General features: G+C 33.7%; 2 protein-coding genes across 4 annotated transcripts in view; both read right to left on the bottom strand.

Moving 5' to 3' along the window:
- Positions 1–5,465, bottom strand: part of Ctl2 (Choline transporter-like 2) — a 33,613-nt gene extending 28,148 nt beyond the window's left edge. The window contains exon 1 of one of the 3 annotated variants that reach the window (XM_081981242.1): positions 5,447–5,465. The gene's annotated coding sequence lies outside the window, so the exon portion shown is untranslated. Of the gene's footprint in view, positions 1–1,401; positions 1,526–1,572; positions 1,754–5,446 lie in introns of those variants that run through there. The other 2 variants (XM_081981241.1, XM_081981240.1) reach the window with 2 other exon arrangements.
- A 3,279-nt stretch (positions 5,466–8,744) lies between these two features.
- Positions 8,745–20,408, bottom strand: LOC145730649 (putative odorant receptor 85d). Its single transcript, XM_081981975.1, has 9 exons — positions 20,307–20,408; positions 19,205–19,220; positions 14,365–14,644; positions 14,118–14,303; positions 13,898–14,063; positions 13,683–13,844; positions 10,585–10,681; positions 10,259–10,519; positions 8,745–8,992 (listed from the first exon to the last, which is right to left on the bottom strand). Exons 2-9 carry the CDS (start codon positions 19,214–19,216, stop codon positions 8,945–8,947), a joined length of 1,212 nt encoding a protein of 403 aa, XP_081838101.1. The 5' UTR covers positions 19,217–19,220; positions 20,307–20,408; the 3' UTR covers positions 8,745–8,944.
- Positions 20,409–20,792: the final 384 nt, after the last annotated feature.

The raw sequence follows: 20,792 nt of genomic DNA, 5'->3' as shown, positions 1-20,792 counted from the left end.
TCAACGTATTGACATAATATTTATACTAATCATAGGTATTATGCCACTAAAGAAAAACCAAATAACATAATAAAAAAAAATCACAAATCATGTTACTTAAGTAATTATTAGTGTTGTTCTTAAAATAATAATTATTTATGGTGACATTACAGTTATTAAGAAGAAAGGGAAAACTTTCAGTAATATTACTTGATGTGTTTGCTATTGTAGATAATATTCTAGACCAAGTGGTAGTTACTTAAAACTCTATGAACAATGCATTACGCGATGATCTCCATCTTATATATTCTGATAAAGGAAGAAATGTAAACAAAATCAAATTTTCCAGCATTAGAGAAATAGTTTGTGGCCGATCTTAAAACTGTGCGCTTTTTTTACAGCTGTGCGTTTTTTTACAACTGTGCGTAAAGAGGTTCATTACGTAACGGAAAACTATGTGTAATTAGCTATTTACACTGAGGTCGTAGGTAAAATAGATTTTTTTTCGTTATCTGAATTAAAACGGAATTGCGTGTACTAATGACTGCCATTATAACCAAACCCTACGCAACATATAGTATTCTAATTTGATTAATAATGTAATGTTTATAACTGTAAAACGGCTATTCTTAACGATTTTTTAATAATATCTCGTGTTGCAAAAGAGATAGAGTATTTACTGCAGTTTTCACAAAACGATAGATAATCTGATTGCTTATGGAATAAGTAATAGGAAGCTATACCATTGCAATTGATTTTTTCGAGATATCTAAGGTAAAAGTGCAATTTTTGTAAAAACGCCCTCTATCGAAAAGACCGAAAACTAAATGAAACATTGTTTTGGAACACTGTATAGGACAGAAAATGCTCTTTAAAATGCCGCAAAAACAAAATCTCTACGATTAGCCGTTTTCGAGATATTTCATTTCTTTCAAAGCAAACTTTGGACTACTCCCACCACTTTATTTGTAGAGATAGAAAAATTCTTCGTAGAGAATAGGGGATTACTTTTATGAGATTTTTGTATACGCTAACTTTCAAATATTTTTTGGGAACTGACAAACCAAAAATTTGTATTCGAAAATATCTAGCAATGCGTGTCAACTGGCCAGCAGTGTACGTCATAAGAATGTCATTTTTATAGGTCTAATCAAAGAAAGTAAAAACAAACTTAGTTAAGCAGCTAAAAAGTTAGTGTAAGTACACTTTACTGATATTTATATAACAGTTTTCTGAAATTGGCCTATTATTTCCGTACTATTAATAATTCAAACATTATCTAGGTTATTGTTGTTGACTAGTTTTAATAGTTGCGTTGACCTTCTTAAGAAATTCCTGTTAGCTAATGGTAAGAAGAAAACATTTGGTAAAAAAAACGTAAATTTAAAGTTAAAATGTATAATATACAATATTTATATTTACCTGACGATTTAGCGCTCGAATATTAGCAACGATGTGCACACTGACAACCGATTAACAGTAATAAACAGCACTAATTGTGAAATCAGTAATTCATTGTGATTATGACAAACCTTGGCATTGCTATCTGCATTAAATACTTCACTTTTAATTCAATTAGCAATAGGTACTTACAGACACATAATGTGATTCCTCTACACTTCTAAACTTTATAGCACCCCGAGTGGTATTTCTCAGTACCTTTGTCTCATGATACACTGTTTCTTGCACGGACATGCGGCCTTGACAGAAGGTGCAACAATACTACTTTGGTACTACCGCATTGGTACCATTAAAATAACTAGCAGAGAGCAAAATCACGAGCGCTTTCACCTTTGGGTACCGACCAATAAAATGTTACTAACGCTGTTACAATGGGTGGGTTTCCTACCTGGGACCAGCTGTGCAACAATTGTTTGGAGATGTTAGATTTTGGTATCAGCTGGGCTTCAGCTGTTAGGATGGGATTTAAAAACCATATGTTTTTCAAAGGTACAATATCTCAGTTATCAGCTGGAATGCAGTGGCGTGTAATTGAACTATTTCTACTTATTACTGTTTTTGTGATTTGTTTGGAATTATTAGATTAACAGAAGAATTGAGTAAAAGTTAGAATGATTTAGTTGTCATATTAAATTATTAAAAAAGTGTATAACAAAAAGCTAAAAAACATTTTTCACAATTTTCCACGTTCGAGATTTTTTTACTTAATAATAACATTTTTATTTTTCTTTTTTTTTTTGGGTTTTATTGAAATTTGGATTGATGCTTTTTTATTAAAAGACGTTCAGTCAAAATCATCACACATTTCCCACTAACTAAGCAAAGTTATTATTTTTTTAGCATTTCAAGGGTTTTTACCGTTAGTTGGCAAAAACGCACAACCAATTCATTTTAAATATCACACTATTTTTGAATGTTTTAAGGGTAATTTTCTCACAACTTACCAACAATACAGAGTGATACACAATTTAAATACAAAGGTTTAAGGGAATATTGAGATGCATAGTTTAAAATTAAAAAACTTAAGAGGGTAATTCAAATTTGACCCTCACCATTGGGATCTTGGAAATTATAAGAGATACGAGAAAGTATAAATTGATGCAAAGATGCTCAATTAAAAGTTGAACCGAATACTATTTTAAAAATATCGAAAAAAGCTGAAATTTTGATTTTTTGTTTTTATTTATTTCTAGCCTTATTTGAAGAGATATCCCAAAACCGAATGAACAATTGTATTGCCTCTTTTTATCAGCTAACCGATGACGGTTTCGTATTTGACGCCCGACGTTTTGTCTGTCGGCAGTCATCATCAACTTTCTTTTTTCTTATGGGCGAAATAGAACGTTTAATTCTGATTTCAGTGATGTATGACAACTTATGATTTGCTTTATACATGACGAAATAATTCAATAAGAACTAATTTTACCTCAGTTAGTTGGCTTTGAATTTATGTGAAGTTTTATGAAAATTACTTGACAGGACCTGTCAAACGCGATTATTCGGTCTGCACTACTTTCAATAAAGTTTTTTTTCTAAAATGAAAAACTTTATTATTCACTTTTATACATTATTTCTAGATTTATTAGAAATATAATACGAGCACTTTGAGAGCAAATTAAAACTTTTTCTCCGCTACGCGTCGTTCGACAACTGCAATCGCGTGCGGAAAAGTATCGCTTTCCGCACTGGTTAGGAAAATAACTATTTTCCCACCCTAGTGTAGAAAAATATTTTCTTTCTGCACTAGTGCCGCAAAATGATTTCTTTACGCACTAGTGCGGAAAAGTCTATATTTCGATAACGAAAATAGTGTAATAGTATGTGTAAATAGTATTTTTTGTGACGTGGTTCCAAACCAAAAGTAATCTTCCTAAAAGTCACTTCTCCACAGTAACTTTTAAAGCTCTTTTTAAAGTGGAATTATTAGTTTATCATTTTGACGTTTTGTATTTGCCCAACCGTCATCTACCACAATCACAAGACAGAAGAAATCAAAATAAAGTCTTAATTCGACAGTTTTCACTTGGACAATTCAAAAGTCGCTTATTTTAACAGTTGTAAGGTAATTAATATATCAATTTGTAATCGTCAAAACTCTCTGTTGGCCACTCTATATAATATCTACACTGAAAATATCAAATGACTGAGTAATTGAATCACAAAACAGAAATTCGACTGTATTCACTTTGACAATACAGAACCCGATTATTTTTTTCAGATATAGGGTAAAACTCGATTAAATTAAGTATAATAATATAACAATTTGGAGCCGTTGAAACCCTCTTTTGATCATTTTATATTTTATGTATAATATCTATAGGGAAAATGTCAAACTTTAATAACAAAAGAGATGAGATCAAAATTAAGTCTGAATTCGACAGTTTTCACTTTGACAATTCACAACTCGGTTATTCTGACATACAGGGTAATTCAATAAATCAATTTGTAGCAATTAAAACCCTGTTTTAGTGTCTACATTGAATTTTTTTTTAAATGCTTTAGGCTGTTGTTCACAAGTATTCTGGTCCTTGTTCAAGTTTTCAATAGTTCTAACTATTTCTTCCAGAATGCTGCCCCGTCTCAATATGGTTGTGATGTCATTTAGCCTCACTCGATCAAACGCTTTTCAGATCTATGAAGCACATATACGCCGGTTTCTCGTATTCGATTTATTTCTCGACTATTTGTCGAATGATAAATATGGCGTCCGTGGTAGACCTGTTTTTCCTGAATTCCTGTTGTTCTTCCATTATGGGTATTTGTTCTGAGATGATACCGCATATGATTTTCGTGAATAGTTTCATCACGGCGCTTAGGAGAGTTATTTCTCTGTAGTTTGTTGGTTGTTTTTTTGTTGCTTTTTTTGAAGATAGGGATAGTAATGCTTTTCTTCCAGTCGGTTGGTATAATTGTTTCGTTTAAGATCTTCTGGTACAGACTGGAGAGTTGCTCGCTTACTGGTTTAACTCCGTACTTTATCACTTCGTTGTTCGATTCCTGGGGCTTCTCTGTTTTTTAGTTTCTTGGTATATTTTTCTACTAGTTCGTGGGTGGTACGGGTAGTTGCTTCTGCCATTGCTGGCTTTTCCTGGTGTTAAGTCTTCGTCGAACATTTGTTTGAAGTAATTTATCCATGCCTCGCCCGGGATAGTTGTCACTGTTACATATTCGTTGACTTCGCGTTTCCTTCGTCTTATCAATCCCCATATCTGCTTTTGGCTGCTATAGAGGTCGTGTTCCATATCCGCAGTGAAGGTTTCCCAGTATCCGGTCTTTATTTGCCGTATTTCTGCCTACACTCTGTTCCTTCCTTGTATCGTATCCACTCTTCCGGTGTTCTGTTATTTAAGTATCTCAGGTAGGTTTCACGTTTTTCTCTTCCCATTTGTTTTACTTCCGGCGTAAAGCATAGTGTGTTATGTTTATTTCAGTTTTTGTTTATCCTCCTTTTGCCTAATGCTTCATTGCGGGCAGTTTCGATGTGTAATTTGACTTTTTTCCAACTAGCTTCCACGTCGTCCTGATCCAGGAGTTCTCTGATCTTTTGGGTCAGTCTTTTTTCGTACAAGTCCTTTACGGTGGGATCATTGATGGATTCGATGTTCAGTTTGTCTACGTAGATAGTTTAGTTGTTATTGTAATATGGACGCTATTTAAAAATGTGATAGTTCCGCAAAGACGTAACTTTTGATCTAGGTCCAAAATTCACTTTTTTCAAAATATCTCAAAAAAACAAAAAATTGTTATTTTCTAAAGGTCGTTCTGTCTGTCTAATGTTTTTCCCTCGTTTAACCAAATCTGTATTTCTAACCGTTTTCAAGATCCCCATATAGTAGCCTTCCTTACACTGCACACACTATAGTAGTTTTATATTTGGTGGCGCTTGCTGTTAACACATTAATTTGGTTCTTTAAGCATCTTGTTTCGAAGAGATCAATTTATGGTTCATAATTTAAGTTTAAATCATAACTAGTTAAAACTTAAACTTGTAATCTAAAATACTCACTCGTTTTCTAGGTTTTCTTCTTCTTCCACTTAGATGAGAATCGATATTCACTGCACTCCACCGCCAAAAATCAATTTTTACATTTGTTTTTATGTTTTTTTATTCACGAAAGTAATTAGGAATTTGTATATTTTTCACCAGGAGAATGATCTTTTTTGACCACTTAACCTGTATACCTGCTTTTGTCTTGCGCATCCGGTAAAATGTTACGCCTCCTTTAACAATCAACTTCAACAACAATAAATACTAACCAGCATTAACATTTAGCAGTAATTTAGTAGGAGACGTGTACCAGTACTATTTTGTATAACGTGCGTTATTCGGGCATTCAAAAATAGACAACGATGCACATAGACGACCACAAACCATGTTACTAACTATAAATATGAATTTCGTAACTTTTTAAAAAAATCCGTTCGGGTTAATTGACCTCGCTGCAATCATCTTTATTGCAGTCAAGTCAATTTAATAGTTAAAGTACAGTAGCGTCACTGTAAATATCACCTAAGTCCGTTCACAATCTTTTTGTATTTATCCTATCCATGGAAATTTGGTTCTTGTATGTTTTTGTCCATGATTTTTCTCTGCCAACTAGTAATAAAAATGTAACGTTTTAATAAAGAATTAAATATTATGAACTCTAATTTTCTCTTGCAAAACTAATGAAAACTTTCTAGCTATTTCTGTTTAATAACTAACGCAAATCTTAACTTTATTAACAAATATATTATTTTTATTGGCAGGTGTAAAAAGTAAATAATTTATTATTATATTCCATAAAGCACCTTTTTAGTTAGACTAGAATGAAGTTTTTGTACAGGGTGATTGTTTAAATTTTACTCAATACCTATATGACCTAGTTGACCTGACAGCATAGTTTAAATTACTGTAACTGATGTCAAAATTGACATGGCAGTCACTTGTCAAATTTGTGACACGTTTTGATTACTTTAAATGGGACGCCGTGTAGTTTATTTGCTCAATCGGACGCAACATTTTAGAAATAAAAATTAACCAGTATGTCAAGATTCATAAAAATTGGCTTAACCAACGGTAAAAAGCCGTTATCTACTCTATTTTCAAGGTCTAAAAACGTTGAAAAATAGTCAAATTTCCTGACAATTGACTTACCGGGGCATTTGCAGTTGTTTTAGTCGATTTTTAAAGTCAAACCGTTAAAAAAAATAATCAAACATATTATGACAATTGACTTGGCTTTCTGTTTTCAATCGCGCGAGTGAACTTTTAAGGTAAAAACTTCAAATGTATCAAAAACTGACTTAGCCGTGTATTTGCAGTCATTCTAGTCAATTATCAACGTCAACATGTGGGAAATAATAACATTTTATGAAAATTGGCTTACTGCACAATTTTCGGTGCTTCTAGACAATCCTCCAAATCAAAACACTAAAAAAAGAGATATCATAAACATGAACTGATTTAACGTGCTATTTTTAGTCCTTCTAGTCAATTTTCAATGTCAAAACGTTGAAAAATTAGCATATGTTTCTCTCATAAAAGTTAACGTACGGACTATGTGGAATCATTTTAGTCCAAATTTTATGACAATTGACTTACCGGAGTGTTTGCAGTCGTTTTAGTCGACTTTAAGGTCAAATCGTCAAAAAACAGTCAATTATCGTGAAAATTGACTTGACTTACTGTTTTCAGTCGTGTGAGTAAACTTTAAATGTCAAAATGTCAAAAATGATTTAAAATTATAAAAACTTATTTCGCTGGCTTTTTGCAGTCATTCTAGTCAATTTTCAAGATCAAAACATTGAAAACAGTCAAATTTAATAAAAATTGACTCATCAGACCATTTGCAGTCATTATAGTCAATTTTTAAGGCCAAAATGTCAAAAAAACAATTAAATATCATAAAAATTGCAGTCATTTTAGTTAATTTGACTGACTATGTGACTATGCTTTTGATGATGCTATTGTATGTTCGGTGTTTATTGGCTTCCGAAATGCTTTTGTCCCATAGTACACTGTTTAGAAGGTTGATGGTTCTACGTCCCTGGATGTTTTGGTCCCTTATTGCTTCATCCGTGGTACCGTCGTTCGTAATGTACATTCCCAGGTATTTGTTGCAGGGTTTTATTCTCTGTTGTGTATCTTCGAGGATAAGGTCTTGTTATATGATAAGGCCTGTGCACATATATTCGGTTTTATTTGCGTTCACTTCAAGGCCCCATTTGGTATATTCTTCAACTAATTTCCGGGTCATATACTCCAAGTCTTCGTAGTTCTGGGCCAAAATTACTTGATCGTGTGCAAAGCTCAAAGTATATAAAGTTGTGTTATTTAGTGGGATGACCATATCTTTACACTTTCGTTTCATGCTTTTAAAGCTTGTTCCAGATATATTTTAAACAACGTCGGTGAGAGGCAGCATCCTTGCTTCAGGCCCTTTGATATCCTTTTTGCTATTTTTATTCTAGTTGTATTGTCCTTATAAAGATTCTTTATGGCTTTAATTAAGTTGACGTTGATGTTAGTCCTCTCTAGGGCTTCCCAGATTTTGCTTTGTGGGATGTTCTCGTATGTCTTTTTTAGGTCCACATATAGTAGGTGTATTTCCTGCTGAAATTGCGTTTTCTTTTCTATAGCCTGGGTGAGACAGAAGAGGTTGTCCACTGCAGATCTTCCTGCTCTGAAGCCGGCTTGTTCTTCCGCTTCAAAGTCGCTGTATTCATTATCGATTTTCTTAGTAAGTATTTTTCCGTATACTCGAGCCATTGAGCATTGTGCTGATATGCCTCTGTAAATGTCGCATTTTTCTCTGCTTCCCTTCTTCTGGATCGTCGACATATAAGATGTTTTCCATTCGTTAGGTACTTCTGCTCCGTTGATGCAGTTTTGAAGTAAGTTTGTCGGTCCAGTACTTAAATAACTCAGGCGGTATATTCCCGGGTCCAGCAGATTTTCCATTTTTTAAAAGCTATACAAGTATTTTTTGTTCTGTATTTAAATTAAGAATAAGTTATTTTTTCTTAACATAACTCAACATAATTCGTCAATCGTAAACTTTTAAACAAATGGTCAAAATGGTTGTTAAACATATTGTTTTGTTTGAATCCTCTGATTCAGATAGTGATCTGGATGATTTTTTATTACTGAAAGTTTTAAATCCAAATCGGAACGACAAGAGGACTGAATTGTATGAAGTCTTTGATTTAGAAAACCCATTTGAAAAAAAATAGTAAAAGGTATCTTGGCTTTAAGAAAGACGATATTCCAAGCTTAGAGAATTAAATTGTTGGTAGGTTTATAAAATAAAAAGCTACTAAGTAATGTCTTTGAATGCCGTTTATTGTGAAGTAAGTTGTGCATCAGAGAGTACAAATATAACCCAGATTAATTATGTTGCATGTTTATTTTCAGTTTGTTACGTGCTGCTACATCACATTAGTACCATAACTTGTGATCGCCAAGTTGTCGAGAAATCAATTGCTGTGTTCATTAACATCCTCCATGTTATGGAAGCATTTCTCAAACTGTTAACAACACCATCAAATAGGAGTAGGCGCCCTTCAGCACCTGCAAAAAACTTTTAGTTTTTCTCTAGAATATAATTGTAAAAGACTGCAACTATTCGTAGAATAGCTGTTTTATTTAAACCTTTTAAAAACAGTAATATGTTATTCAATGGGCCTTTCGGATAAGCAGAAAAGGACATTAAGTAATATTAAATCTAAACCGTCAGGAACATCATCGACTTTTTAAAGGATATTCGAAAAAAATAGAAATTAGGAATAAGAACAGTTTATATGGGTCTTGTAAGTTAAAAGAAGAAAAAGGAATGTTTTCTTGAGCTGAGCAAGAATAGTCACTTATCTTTAGATTGTATAGTAATGAAGTTAATTATTAAATCATATCAAACTGAATTATCTACTTACTCGTTATGACATATGAATTCCAAATGCATATTTTTTTAAAAAACCACAAGTACCTAAGTACACTAGGTATAATGTTTTGATAAGTGTGGCACATCATTAGTATCGGGAAGTCTGTAGCTACTAAAAAACGAAATAAAAAGTTCAGGTCCGTATTTGAAAATTTGAAGTTGATAGCTGAAGTCGTAGCTAAAAAGTAACATTATTTTCTTAAATAGCATAAAAAAGTGCCTCTAGAAGGATGGCCTTGATTTTCCAAAATAATCAATAGTTCAGTATTCAATAAAGTGGTAAAAAAATGAAATAGAAATGATAGTGTGAAGTTATCCATAAAATATCAGCCATAACAATAGAAATCTGTTTTTTTGCGTTTGACAAGTCTGAGAAAAGAAAATAATATGGGGCAAATGACAAAAAGGCAAAATGAGAATATGGACTTTGAAGGAGTCACTTTTCTTTGGTTTGTATCCAGGATAGTTTTTTTGTGACAAATATGGAGCAAAATGTGAAGAACAAGAATAAAAGGAATAAAATTCCTATCTGTCAGAAAAAGGTAATATGGTACTAATAACAAAAAGGAAAAATGGGAATAAATATTGAGCAGAAGAAAAAAGAGAAAGGTGTTGAAGATGAAGAACGCCAAGTTTTCAAGCTTCTTATAGATACAGTTTTGTATGATAGATGTTGTTTCCTAAGAAAAATGTTGCATGATAATGATAATCGCACTATCCAAAATATTGACAAGAATACTAAGAAAGAAATCAAGGTCGAACAAATTGACACAGACGCAACGTGTCGGTTTCCTTCATTAATCCTAATCAACAAGAAAATACAAGTTGATAATTTAAAAAATTTCTGGACACGTTATGTATTTATGTTACATAAGAAAATGCTAATAATGTATACTCACGGCTAAAAATGATCCCATAGAAATGGTATCAATATCTCCTAATGTGATCCAAAGAGGGCGCTGCGACCTCATAATACAGAACATCAGGTTGTTTCGAACATCGCGGGGTAGCTCAATCCAATCCATGTTGTACCAAGCAGAGCCAATTTTCTGGCTGAGATCCGCCATATTGTGAATTGTACTGGTGAACATAAAAATTCTAAATATTAGGGTCAGAGTAAACTCGCACAGTATGATACACTGGACCAGGTTCAGGTTTTTCTGATAACAAAAAGAAACGGAAAATGCAGTATAATTATTATGTCAATTTATTAGTGTGTACTTACGACCATCTGAAACAGACTGCAAGCAATTTGGATAGATCCTGGAACAATGTCTATCAACATTAAAACTTTGAGATTGCGGTTCAATATTTGGACGTAACTGAAATTTAAGTAGATTTAAGACATAATATTAATTCCACCCACATAACAATAACTATCATTTGAGTGGCTTACTTTTAAGGGTATTTACAAAACTAAAATTGAAATGAGAAATATCGTATCAATGCATATGTTAAATTCAGTCTTATTAAATAGCTGATGGTGCAAAAACACTTACACACAGGTATTTTGTGTTGCAAAATTTGTTCATATTGGTCAATTTTTTTTCTTTTCCTCTTTCTCAATCGTTATCCATCCATTGCACGATATAGGCATCTTTTAACATTTTCCATTTCTTTCTGTCATGTGCTTCTTCCATCCAGTTTTTACCAGCTATGGTTTTCATGTAGTCGGTCCATCTCTTGGGAGCTCGTCTCACTGAGCGTTTTGTTAGGCGTGGTGTGCAGTATAATTGAATTGTCTAGCTATTTGTCCCCTCCAAGACCATTAAGAACTAGATATTTTGTCGATGATGTCAGCTACCTTCGTTTGTAGTTGAATATCCTCGTTTATCATGCAGTTTTGAAGGCTAATTCCCAACATGCTCTTTTCATAGCACTCTGGCTCATCCGTAATCTGTTTGCACTTTGCACCATCATCGTCATCGCCTCCAAGTTGTATGTCATGATAGACAAAACGCATTTTCAGTTCTTCGCCTACTGACAATAATTAGTTCTTTGGTTCAAAATTTATTTTCAAACCTACTTTGGCAGATGCGTGGTTTGGACTTCTTCTGACGTTGAGGCAAGGATGATAACGTCATCGCCAGAGCGCAAATGATTGAGCATCTTACTGTCCACTCAAATACATTTCTTTTGTCAATGTAGCCTAAAGAGTCTCAATGCCAGTGTGAAATATTTGGGAGAAATATTTTCTTCTTTCTTGTTATTTCATCCAATTTAATCTCATTGTAACTGTTTGGTATATAAATGATATTATACAAGTGTATTTACCAAATTTATTGTGCCAAAATTGAAGGGTTAGTAGATCTCGCTAAATCAAACGTATCGGCGTATGTGCTTTGTTTCCGAACTAGTGTCACAAGATAGAAATAAAACTATGTTATTAAATGTCATAAAAACTCGGATTTATTTAAAAAAAAACTGTAGCACATTACTCGTAAGGGAACATCTTAACCAAACCTATCAGAAAAGAATGATCAGGTGCGCACCAAATGCATGGCATCCACGTTCACCAGACCTGCACGCAAATTGGGAAAATGATAATTTTTGTTCACAGGTAATGGAGCTTTAAATGCAGATAGATACATTCGAAAACTTTTTGCTAATGCACGACAATGCCAGCCCTCACAAGGTTCGTTGTCTCCGACTTTTAGAATATCGTCGGAATAAGAACAATGACATGGCCGGCATGTTCTCCAGACATTAATCCAATTGAACATGTCTGGGACATGTTAGGTAGACGATTAAGGGCCATAACTCCTGCAGTTCAAAATCCTGAACAAGTAGCAGCAGCTCTGATTAAGATTTGGGACAATCTGCTTCAATACATGATTGATAATGTCATCAAAAGCATGAGGAGACGGATGACTGCCGTGATAAAGGCGCGTTACTAAAACAATTTTGAAAATGTTTATGCCCTACAGGTTCTTATATTCTTGGTCTTATGAATCTTTACCTACATACTTATTGTTCGTTAATTTATTGTTGTTGTGATTATTTTGACCAGTTGACCTTTAAACTCCCTCCTGTTTATTATAAAGCACAAATTGGACCAGTCCTAAGCCTGCATAAAGTATAAAGGAAGCACAAAACTTAAAGTAAAAAGTTCTCAGAGAAACGACATGAATTTCATATCCAATTCGAGTGTCCGCGTTGGTGAAATTAAGATAAATATCCACCTTTTCTTCGAAACCCTGTATTTTTTTCTAATAATTGAGATATCAGCGCGAAAAACCAATAAAAAGTTCAGAAATGAACGGGCCACAATTTGATATTATAAAGTGATGTCAATTGTCAGTTGTTCAATCCACAAGGTGTCTCCAAAAACACCGAAAATCCCTTACTTCCTTTACGTCTGAATATGACATAAAGACAAACCATTTCAAAATGGTAATAAGAGGTATTCATGAAGAATCAAGCTGCAATACATAAAAAATATGAAGGAAATCCAGCGAAGAGTTCCAGAGAAAACTGATGTTAAACTAAGTATAAATTCTGACCGTTTTCCTAATTTTTCCGGTGTGTGTATCATGAAACCAGTCGAATGTACATTATGATACACGAAACTCACCTGAAATTGTTAGGAGTATTTAAAGATATAATAATATAGAGGGTGTTTCATTTTGAATAAGTAATTTTCCACCTACTTTCGGTATAACCGGAAATGTCATTACTTTGAAAATATTTTAGTTGCATTGCGCATGTTGACTTCACTATGTTGCCAAAATTTTAAAACTTTCCTGCTTATAAATATTGTCATATTGACCGATGTATTTCGTCGTGGAACACCCTATTCAATTCAATCCATATCAACCACTCTTCTTCTTCTTCTTCTTCTTGAAATAGGCCTTCAGTCTGTTTTTCCAGCTTTAAGGAGTTCCTTGTGGCGTCGACATCCAGCTATACCTCCACCTCTTTGGTGGTCTTCTAGAGTGTGGTTTTCCGTCTCTCGCAGTTTTAGCAATTCTATTGTCTTCCATTCTCTTGATGTGTTGATTCCACACTCACCGTCTCTGTCTCGTCAATCTTACAATGTCGTGTATGTCGCAGATTCTTCTTCTTTTTTTCTCTTTTCGTAGTTTTGCCATGACTGTGATAACCTGGTCGAACACACAAGGACACTCCTCCATGATCGATTATATAATCTCAAGCAGAGCGGAACACCCGTCTCACATAATCGACGTACGCTCCCTAACATCAGCAAACATTGGATCGACCGATTTCGTAAACAGTACTAAACTTTCGCCCTTTTACAAAATAAATTATTTCTGTCATAACAAGATAATATTACTATGTGAGCAATTTCTGAAGACATCCTACCTTATAATCTCTTGATGAAAAATTATGCACTCTTTTTGAAATAGCCTGTACGACTCCTCTTTCGAGCATCCTTTTATGTAAGCAATTTCCAAGCAAATTTTATGAAAATTATCAATATTATGTAACAGTATCTGAAGTTGGCAAGTGGCGAAGGCTATATAGCTATAATAAGACACAAATTTAAACAACTTGACATAAAAAGTTTTGAATCTTACCAAAAAAGCGTCAAATCTGCAGTTGTAAAGTAAACAGTTAAATACACCCCAGCACTGCCACTGTAAATTGAAGCCACCCAGTAATTCCAACTTTCAGGTACCCACATGGACATAGGAATTTGTCGTACCATAATAGTATTATTGCCTGCCTGGATGTGATAAGGCTCTGAAAATTATATATTTCAAATCTTTTACTTATTGCTTAGTATAGGATTGTAACCTCTTGAAACTGGAGCCGAACTGTAAAACATAGAAATTAACAGCACTCCAGTAATAAATTTCTTCTTAACCGAAGTTGCCAGATCCACGTGATATTTGTATATTTTCTTGATATCGTCATTGTCGCTACTTTCTAATGTTTTCTCAAAATCAAAAATTCTTTGCATAAGCAATTTACTGTCTTGACCTAAAAGTGTACGATATTTAATAGGTGAGACCGAAACGTCCAAGTTGGATATAGTAATTACCTCGCAGGAATACACACTTAAGCAAACAGCTGAAATGCAAAGAGGTAATCAAATAGTTTCGCAGCACTTCATCAAAAATGAAGATTTCCTTAGTTGTCGTTTGATATAGAGCAACAATTTGACTGACATGTAGAAACAATACCAGTGACAGTATTAGAACTGTATAAATTTGCCGACAGACGCTTTCAAGATGACTCTTGGGACTCTGGATTTCTGGAAGTATGCAAATGTAGTGTCCCAAAGGAAGGAAAATGCCAAATAGTTTGTTCTTTACTGAATTCTGAAAGAAAACAGAATATTCAAGATTTGATCCGATATTTGTCAAATTAAACACTGTTTCAAAGGTTTTTCTTGAATTGCAATTTCTTTTAAAAGAGATGGTTCGATGAATCTAAATTAACCTGGTACAACATTTTTAATAGAAAAATAGCTATTTATGTAACGTGTTGCATACATAATTTTTTCTAATTTTGACCAAAAAGAGGTAAAAACCATCTTTTAAAGTGATACATAGATACACAATCTTTATTTTTTCATACGAAAAAAAGGCTATCGACCACACGTGGTCTTTCTGCCTATGTTTACAGATTTTTAGTTATTTACAATCTTATTTCTAATCAATATTTACAATTATAGATAAAAAAAAAAAAAATTCTATTGGAAGTGCTCCAACAGGGTGGATGCGGGAAAGAGGTAACGGGATTGTCTAGTTGGTCTTGTTAAGCACAATGGAGTAATTATAGTCCAGTTGTGTGGGTTGTTTTTAAAGTGATTTAACACAAATATTCACTTTCATAGCGCCTTGTATAAACAGTGACAACGACATGTTATGATGGATGTCGCCCATATGTTTCTACGGAAATGCATAAAAACAGGGAGTGATGAAATGAACTTTATCTACTCCTAGCATGGTAATCATTCATTACATAGCTCATTTTGAGTTACGTAATGAGCGATTTTACCGCACTAGTGCGATAATAATCGATTTTATCGCACTAGTGCAAATTGCTGTGAAAATTTCTGCTGTAATTGTTTATTGAATTTAAACATAACTTTGATAAAACCATGAACAGACCTATCTTAAATAATAACTATATTTTACTTTTTATAAATATTAAAAGTGAAATGAATTCCTGAATTAGAAAGTTCTTGGATCGAATTTACACAAAAAAAAAAAGGCTGGATGAACTATAGGTTGCTGCCAAGGTTTCAAAGTACACGAGTAACACTTTTTCTTGAAAGGGACTCTTTATGTTCTTGGTCTCGCACCAGGTGACAAAACGTTGATACATTTTTTCATATTTCTCCTTTGACTTGGCAGGCAACAAGCCAGATACCACGTTTGCGGCAGCTTCTTCAATATCTGACGGAAGTTCTTCAGACATGTTCATAACGAAATGCACTTTTAAAAATTTGTGACTGACACTGTTAAATTGTCGCTTAAGTGATATGTGGAAACAAATGGCCACCATAGCAACAACACCAAAACAGTACAGCGTAGATGACAAGATTTAAGGGTAACAAATAACTACCCGTAGCAAGCATATACGAGACGTTCCTAAATAGTTCACATTGCACAAAATATGAATTTTTTTCTTACTTTACGCTGCTTCTGATGGTCGTAGATAAAATGTTGTACATCACCCGTGGGGTATGGCAAATTAACGTACTCGTGTGATCACCACAACTCGGTCTACGACCTCGTCGTGGCAACACTCCCACTCGTGACTATAAAAATGCTCATACCCCACTAGTAATGTAAATAACTATTTCATAACTAGTTACATAAGGCATTTACGAATATTCTACCGGTAGATACCTGTTTAACCTAGAGCGTTCGAAAATTGTTTTTGGTAACTACCATTGCCGTTCTGAAATTTTACCCATATACCGAATATATGTACCCGGTTTATGATTTATGGATCGAGAAGTTCCGTCGGTAAATTAAGAAAAAAGTGACTTTTGACAGGTTTTCCCTTAAAATGAGAATCATAACCTCAAAAATTACTTTATGGTTGACGGTTTGGCGGTTTGTTCCACAGTTTAGCAAGCTTATGAGAGTGACCTGTTAAATTAAAATGGATATTGGAATATGTTCTGTTTGCGAGATGGAGGGAAAGTATGTCGATATTATAAAACATTTCAACAATGAACATTTGGATGCCAGATCTCAAAGACATAGGATTACCAATCGCGTTCTAAAATTCATTGAACCGTAATGAACCAGATCCTTAAAAGTTGCACCGATTGTGGTAAACGGTGGAATTAGCAGGTATAATTTTCGTAAATGCCTATAAAGTGTTACTTTTTATGTAACTAGTTACATAAAGTGATACTTTTTATGTAACTAGTTACATAAAGTAAAACGTTTTGTCACTCTAATCAGTTTTGAAAAGTGTCACTTTATATGCCAAAATTAGAAAAATCATAATTTTTGGTCTCACGAAAATCTTCATTGTACTAGGGATTCAGCACAATAATTTGGTTTCAACGTTTTTTGTTTGGTCATGGACAATCAAGTCCGCTAAGTTTCACTTGACACAGAATTACTTAAAGTAGAAGTACATTTTGTTAAAGCAGAGTTGAAAGCAAATTTCTCCACAAAACTTTTATTAACCCCAAAAGGGGGGGGCTCAACTAGTTTCGGGTACAGAAATACCAATCTTCAGGAGCTAAAATGTTAAAGTCTAACAAAGAGTGCTGATAAATAACGAGGAACGGACTTTATAGTACGGTAGAAGGCTGTTTTTTTACATAGAGGAGACAGCAAAACCCATATTTTTTTATACACTGGGAATAAAACTTTTAGGGTGTAACAAACTGTAAGAAAACACAAAAAACAAGTACAAATCTGTAATCTAAGATCTTCCACGTGTCGTACCATATCAGTTGTTTCCTTTCAATATCGGTTGTTAAAGATCCGTCTATACCTATTTGTTGTCTAATTTCTTTGTTTCAAACCATCTCTCTTCGAGATATTCGTAAACACAATAATAATAATTTCTCGAAATACGTGTGGGTTCACATCATACCAATACAGAACATTCTGCCTATTCGCAGTATAATCTGGAAATTGAACAATTTTTCTCACAAGAATTCACAAAACTGCATCCTCCTATACGGATCATGTTCTGTTAGCTGATGAACCAGAGTAATTTTGCATGGATGAAACTTGTTTTTTTAAGATATTTTCGTACAGTTGTTGCTGAAACTTAACATTCTTCGGCGGCGTTTTCTGATGATTGCTGCGAATTGGTGACCATACTGGCGACAATATCAATTTGGCTTCGGAAACAGATTTTCTTCTTGTACTTTTTTATGGTCATAACAGCCAGAATTCAAAAACTTTTGGAGCAATTTTCTGTCATAGTTTTGGCAGATGGGACTCTCAGGAAATCTGTCGTTGAACATTCGTACCATGATGTAAATTTCCACCACCGCTTCAGTTCTTTGTTCCCAAACCATTTTTGCATTCAAATTAGCACTTTCAAGCTAGGTACTTAAAAGATACCTAATAGAAACTTGAACTTTCAAACGTAGATAACGATGATCTAACCAAACTTTTAAAAACTCTCAGAATAAATAAAAAATTTAAAATAAAATCAAACATTAAAATAAGGAAAAATGTTTATTTTTAGGCAGTAAATACGAAGGCGAATAGAAATGCACTTGACAGTGACTTTGCCAAATATTGTAAAGTTTTAATATATGTATGCTTGTTTCCCCGACACTTTCAAGTCGATTTTCAATACAACTTAAGCTAAGTTGAGGTTTGAATGTGACAGATCAGGTGCAAAGTAGTAGCACACGTAGTCTTAACTAAACTTATCTATTAGAGGGTAATACCAAGTGTGCATGGTGAAGAACACAGGGTGGTTCAGTAAAAAGCGTATTCTACGTGCAAAAGTTTATTGTCCCTTTGTGAACCGGTTTCGGCCCTTTAGGCTGTCAACTGTCTATGTGGACGTGTCTTAGGCTTGTCCTGTCCTGTGGAAGGACAGGACTGAAGACGTCTACAAAAATTCAGGGGCGCAACACCCAACACAGTTACCTTTAGCCTTGTGACTGTCAATTCATTAAATTAAAGCAGATATTCGAAGATGGCAAAATATTAAAATGCACGAGGCAAGGTGGCAATTAGGTCGCAAGTATGCCTATTTAGACTTAAGACTCCGTCTCGTGCCACACTATGTAGTCGTCCCAAATTCTGCAACCCGCACCTGGTTAGTAATTAATAAAATACTAAATCATTCCTAAATGATAATAATCGCAAGTGCCAAACCCTCCAGAAAGCTGTAGCTGTCCCATCATTGTTTAATCATAATATACATTATACGCGGAAAAAAGACTATACTTTCTCTACGTAGATCTAACATCACTTCACTTCTATGAGGAAACCTCGGTGAAAACTACATATCAAACCTTACATGACACTTTTGTTTCCTGATTCAATAACCTGGTTCTGGTTGCTGCTAATATTGCCAGATTGGCTGAGGAAAGTGCCAAATGAACTACGGATTATTTGATTGGCTATCAGCAGCAGTGATTTCCAATTTGAAACTCACTGATCAATTTAAAAACTTATTATTTGATAGTCGTAGAGAAACGTTTTTATATACGTTAGCATTCAGGTTATAACTTCATATTATAATTACACATCCACTGTTTCAATTAATTAAATGCACTTCATAAAGACAAACTAGAGTATGCAAATTAGTTCGCAACCTCTGATCAACTATATTAGCAGAGATTACCATTTTCCGTACATAGTCGATTTAAACGAATAATGTTTTGTCCCTAACAGAGGAATAATTTGAAGAAATGCTAAAAGCATACTTACGAAAAACGCCATTTTCCTGAAAAAAAAAGAAATCATAGTTAAAATTCCAAAATTGGACAATAAACGGGTAATTCGACTTTAGAAAATGCTGTGCTATAAAATTATTGCCATTTTCAAGAAGTCCTTAATTTCTTTTATTTTTTTTTAGCTCTTAATTGTAAATCTACATACTGTCCGATTCTCGAAAGTTTACCACCACATGACAAATCAACTTCTACAAATTAAGACCCAAACGTATTTTTCGAGACTGACGTACCAAAGGAGTAGTAGTACTATCAAGAGTACTATTTACCAATATGAAAACTGACATTTGACATTACAAAATTGACATTATGAAAGGAGAACGCTTGACCTCACAAGTTTCTTCTCAGATCAATCAGCCTATACCTGAGAAATTGGTACTTGACTTGACTTTTTATTGCAGAGCCTAACTTGATATCAAATATTTTCAAACTACTTAAACACCAACACCAATTACACATGTGTAGGGTAGGCAAATTCAAAAATTTGAAGTAGAAGTACTTAATCTCTCAGTGGAGGTGTAAAAAATGCAAAATGAAAAAGGACACACAGTCTTCTCCACAATAAATTTTATTCAGCCTTTTAAGACAAAAGGCGCCCTCAACCTTTTTTGGGCCTATAAGGAACTCAACTTCAGGAGCTTACATTAGATGGTAAATTGTAATTAAATGTCTTTCTTAAAAGGGAACAGAAATACACCCATGTTAAGGTTTATAAGCATCACAAAACCTTAATATTAGGTAATGGCTAGGGCGCATTTAAGGGTTGTCTTGGCCCCTTTTATTAAATATGTATCTTGAGTCACCCTAGTTTCTAAGATGTTCCCTAAATTGTTTTTCTAGAATAAGTTTTAATCACCAATATTAAGATTTTGTGATGCTTATAAATTTTAACTGTCTTTGTTACTTGTCTTTATTTTTTAAAAAATTATTGGGGTCTTTTTTCATTTTGTGAATTCAAAAATGTATTTTTTATTGTGCAACAAACCCATTGGTTCAAGTCACTTTTCGCAAAAAAAAATTGATTGCGAAATTTTTAGTGAATGATTAAAGTAAAGAAAACTAATAAAATTATTAATTACCTATGTTTGGTGGTACTAATATGTTGAAACGTACTTCTGTCAGTTTTGATTGGCTTCAGCAAGCTCAGCACAAATGCTTCATAGCTACGAGAACAAGTTAATAAATCTTTGTTAATAAAGGATCATTGTAGATTTAAAATTAGAGTTCCTCCTCCGTTTAGAAAGCAGCCAATCGGCTATCTTAAACCATCCCTTCTCTCATACTTGTTGTTCACAGATTGGTGGTTTTGAATAAAAGCTTTAAAAAAAGTGTACATATTATTATTATACAATGGAGGGTTGTTGAAGCTGGTTGCTGTATAGCCTATAATTTGCATTAAATACACATTGCGATTCTCCTAAGTAATTAAGAAAATACATAACGACGTCTTAATAACTCATTCATAAATTAAGAGACTAGTTGGCCTTGTTTAATAATACTGGCATAAAATCCACATATAGGGTACCTATAACTACCTATTTACATATCATAGGCAATTCGATTAA

Source organism: Ips typographus, linkage group LG6 (assembly GCF_016097725.1).
Source record: "Ips typographus isolate SLU linkage group LG6, UJ_Ityp_2.0, whole genome shotgun sequence".
Lineage (NCBI taxonomy): Eukaryota > Metazoa > Arthropoda > Insecta > Coleoptera > Curculionidae > Ips > Ips typographus.
Note: the sequence above shows the minus strand (reverse complement) of the source record. Positions and strands in the feature narration are given on the sequence as shown.

Bases quoted from the DNA above. Each gene is read 5' to 3' on its own strand.
- LOC145730649 (XM_081981975.1), bottom strand. The intron at 10,682-13,682 runs GTAGGATGTCTT...CTTAAATTTCAG, and splicing joins TTTCATCAAGAGATTATAAG to TTACGTCCAAATATTGAACC. The intron at 8,993-10,258 runs GTGAGTATACAT...AGTTTTTTGCAG, and splicing joins CTATGGGATCATTTTTAGCC to GTGCTGAAGGGCGCCTACTC.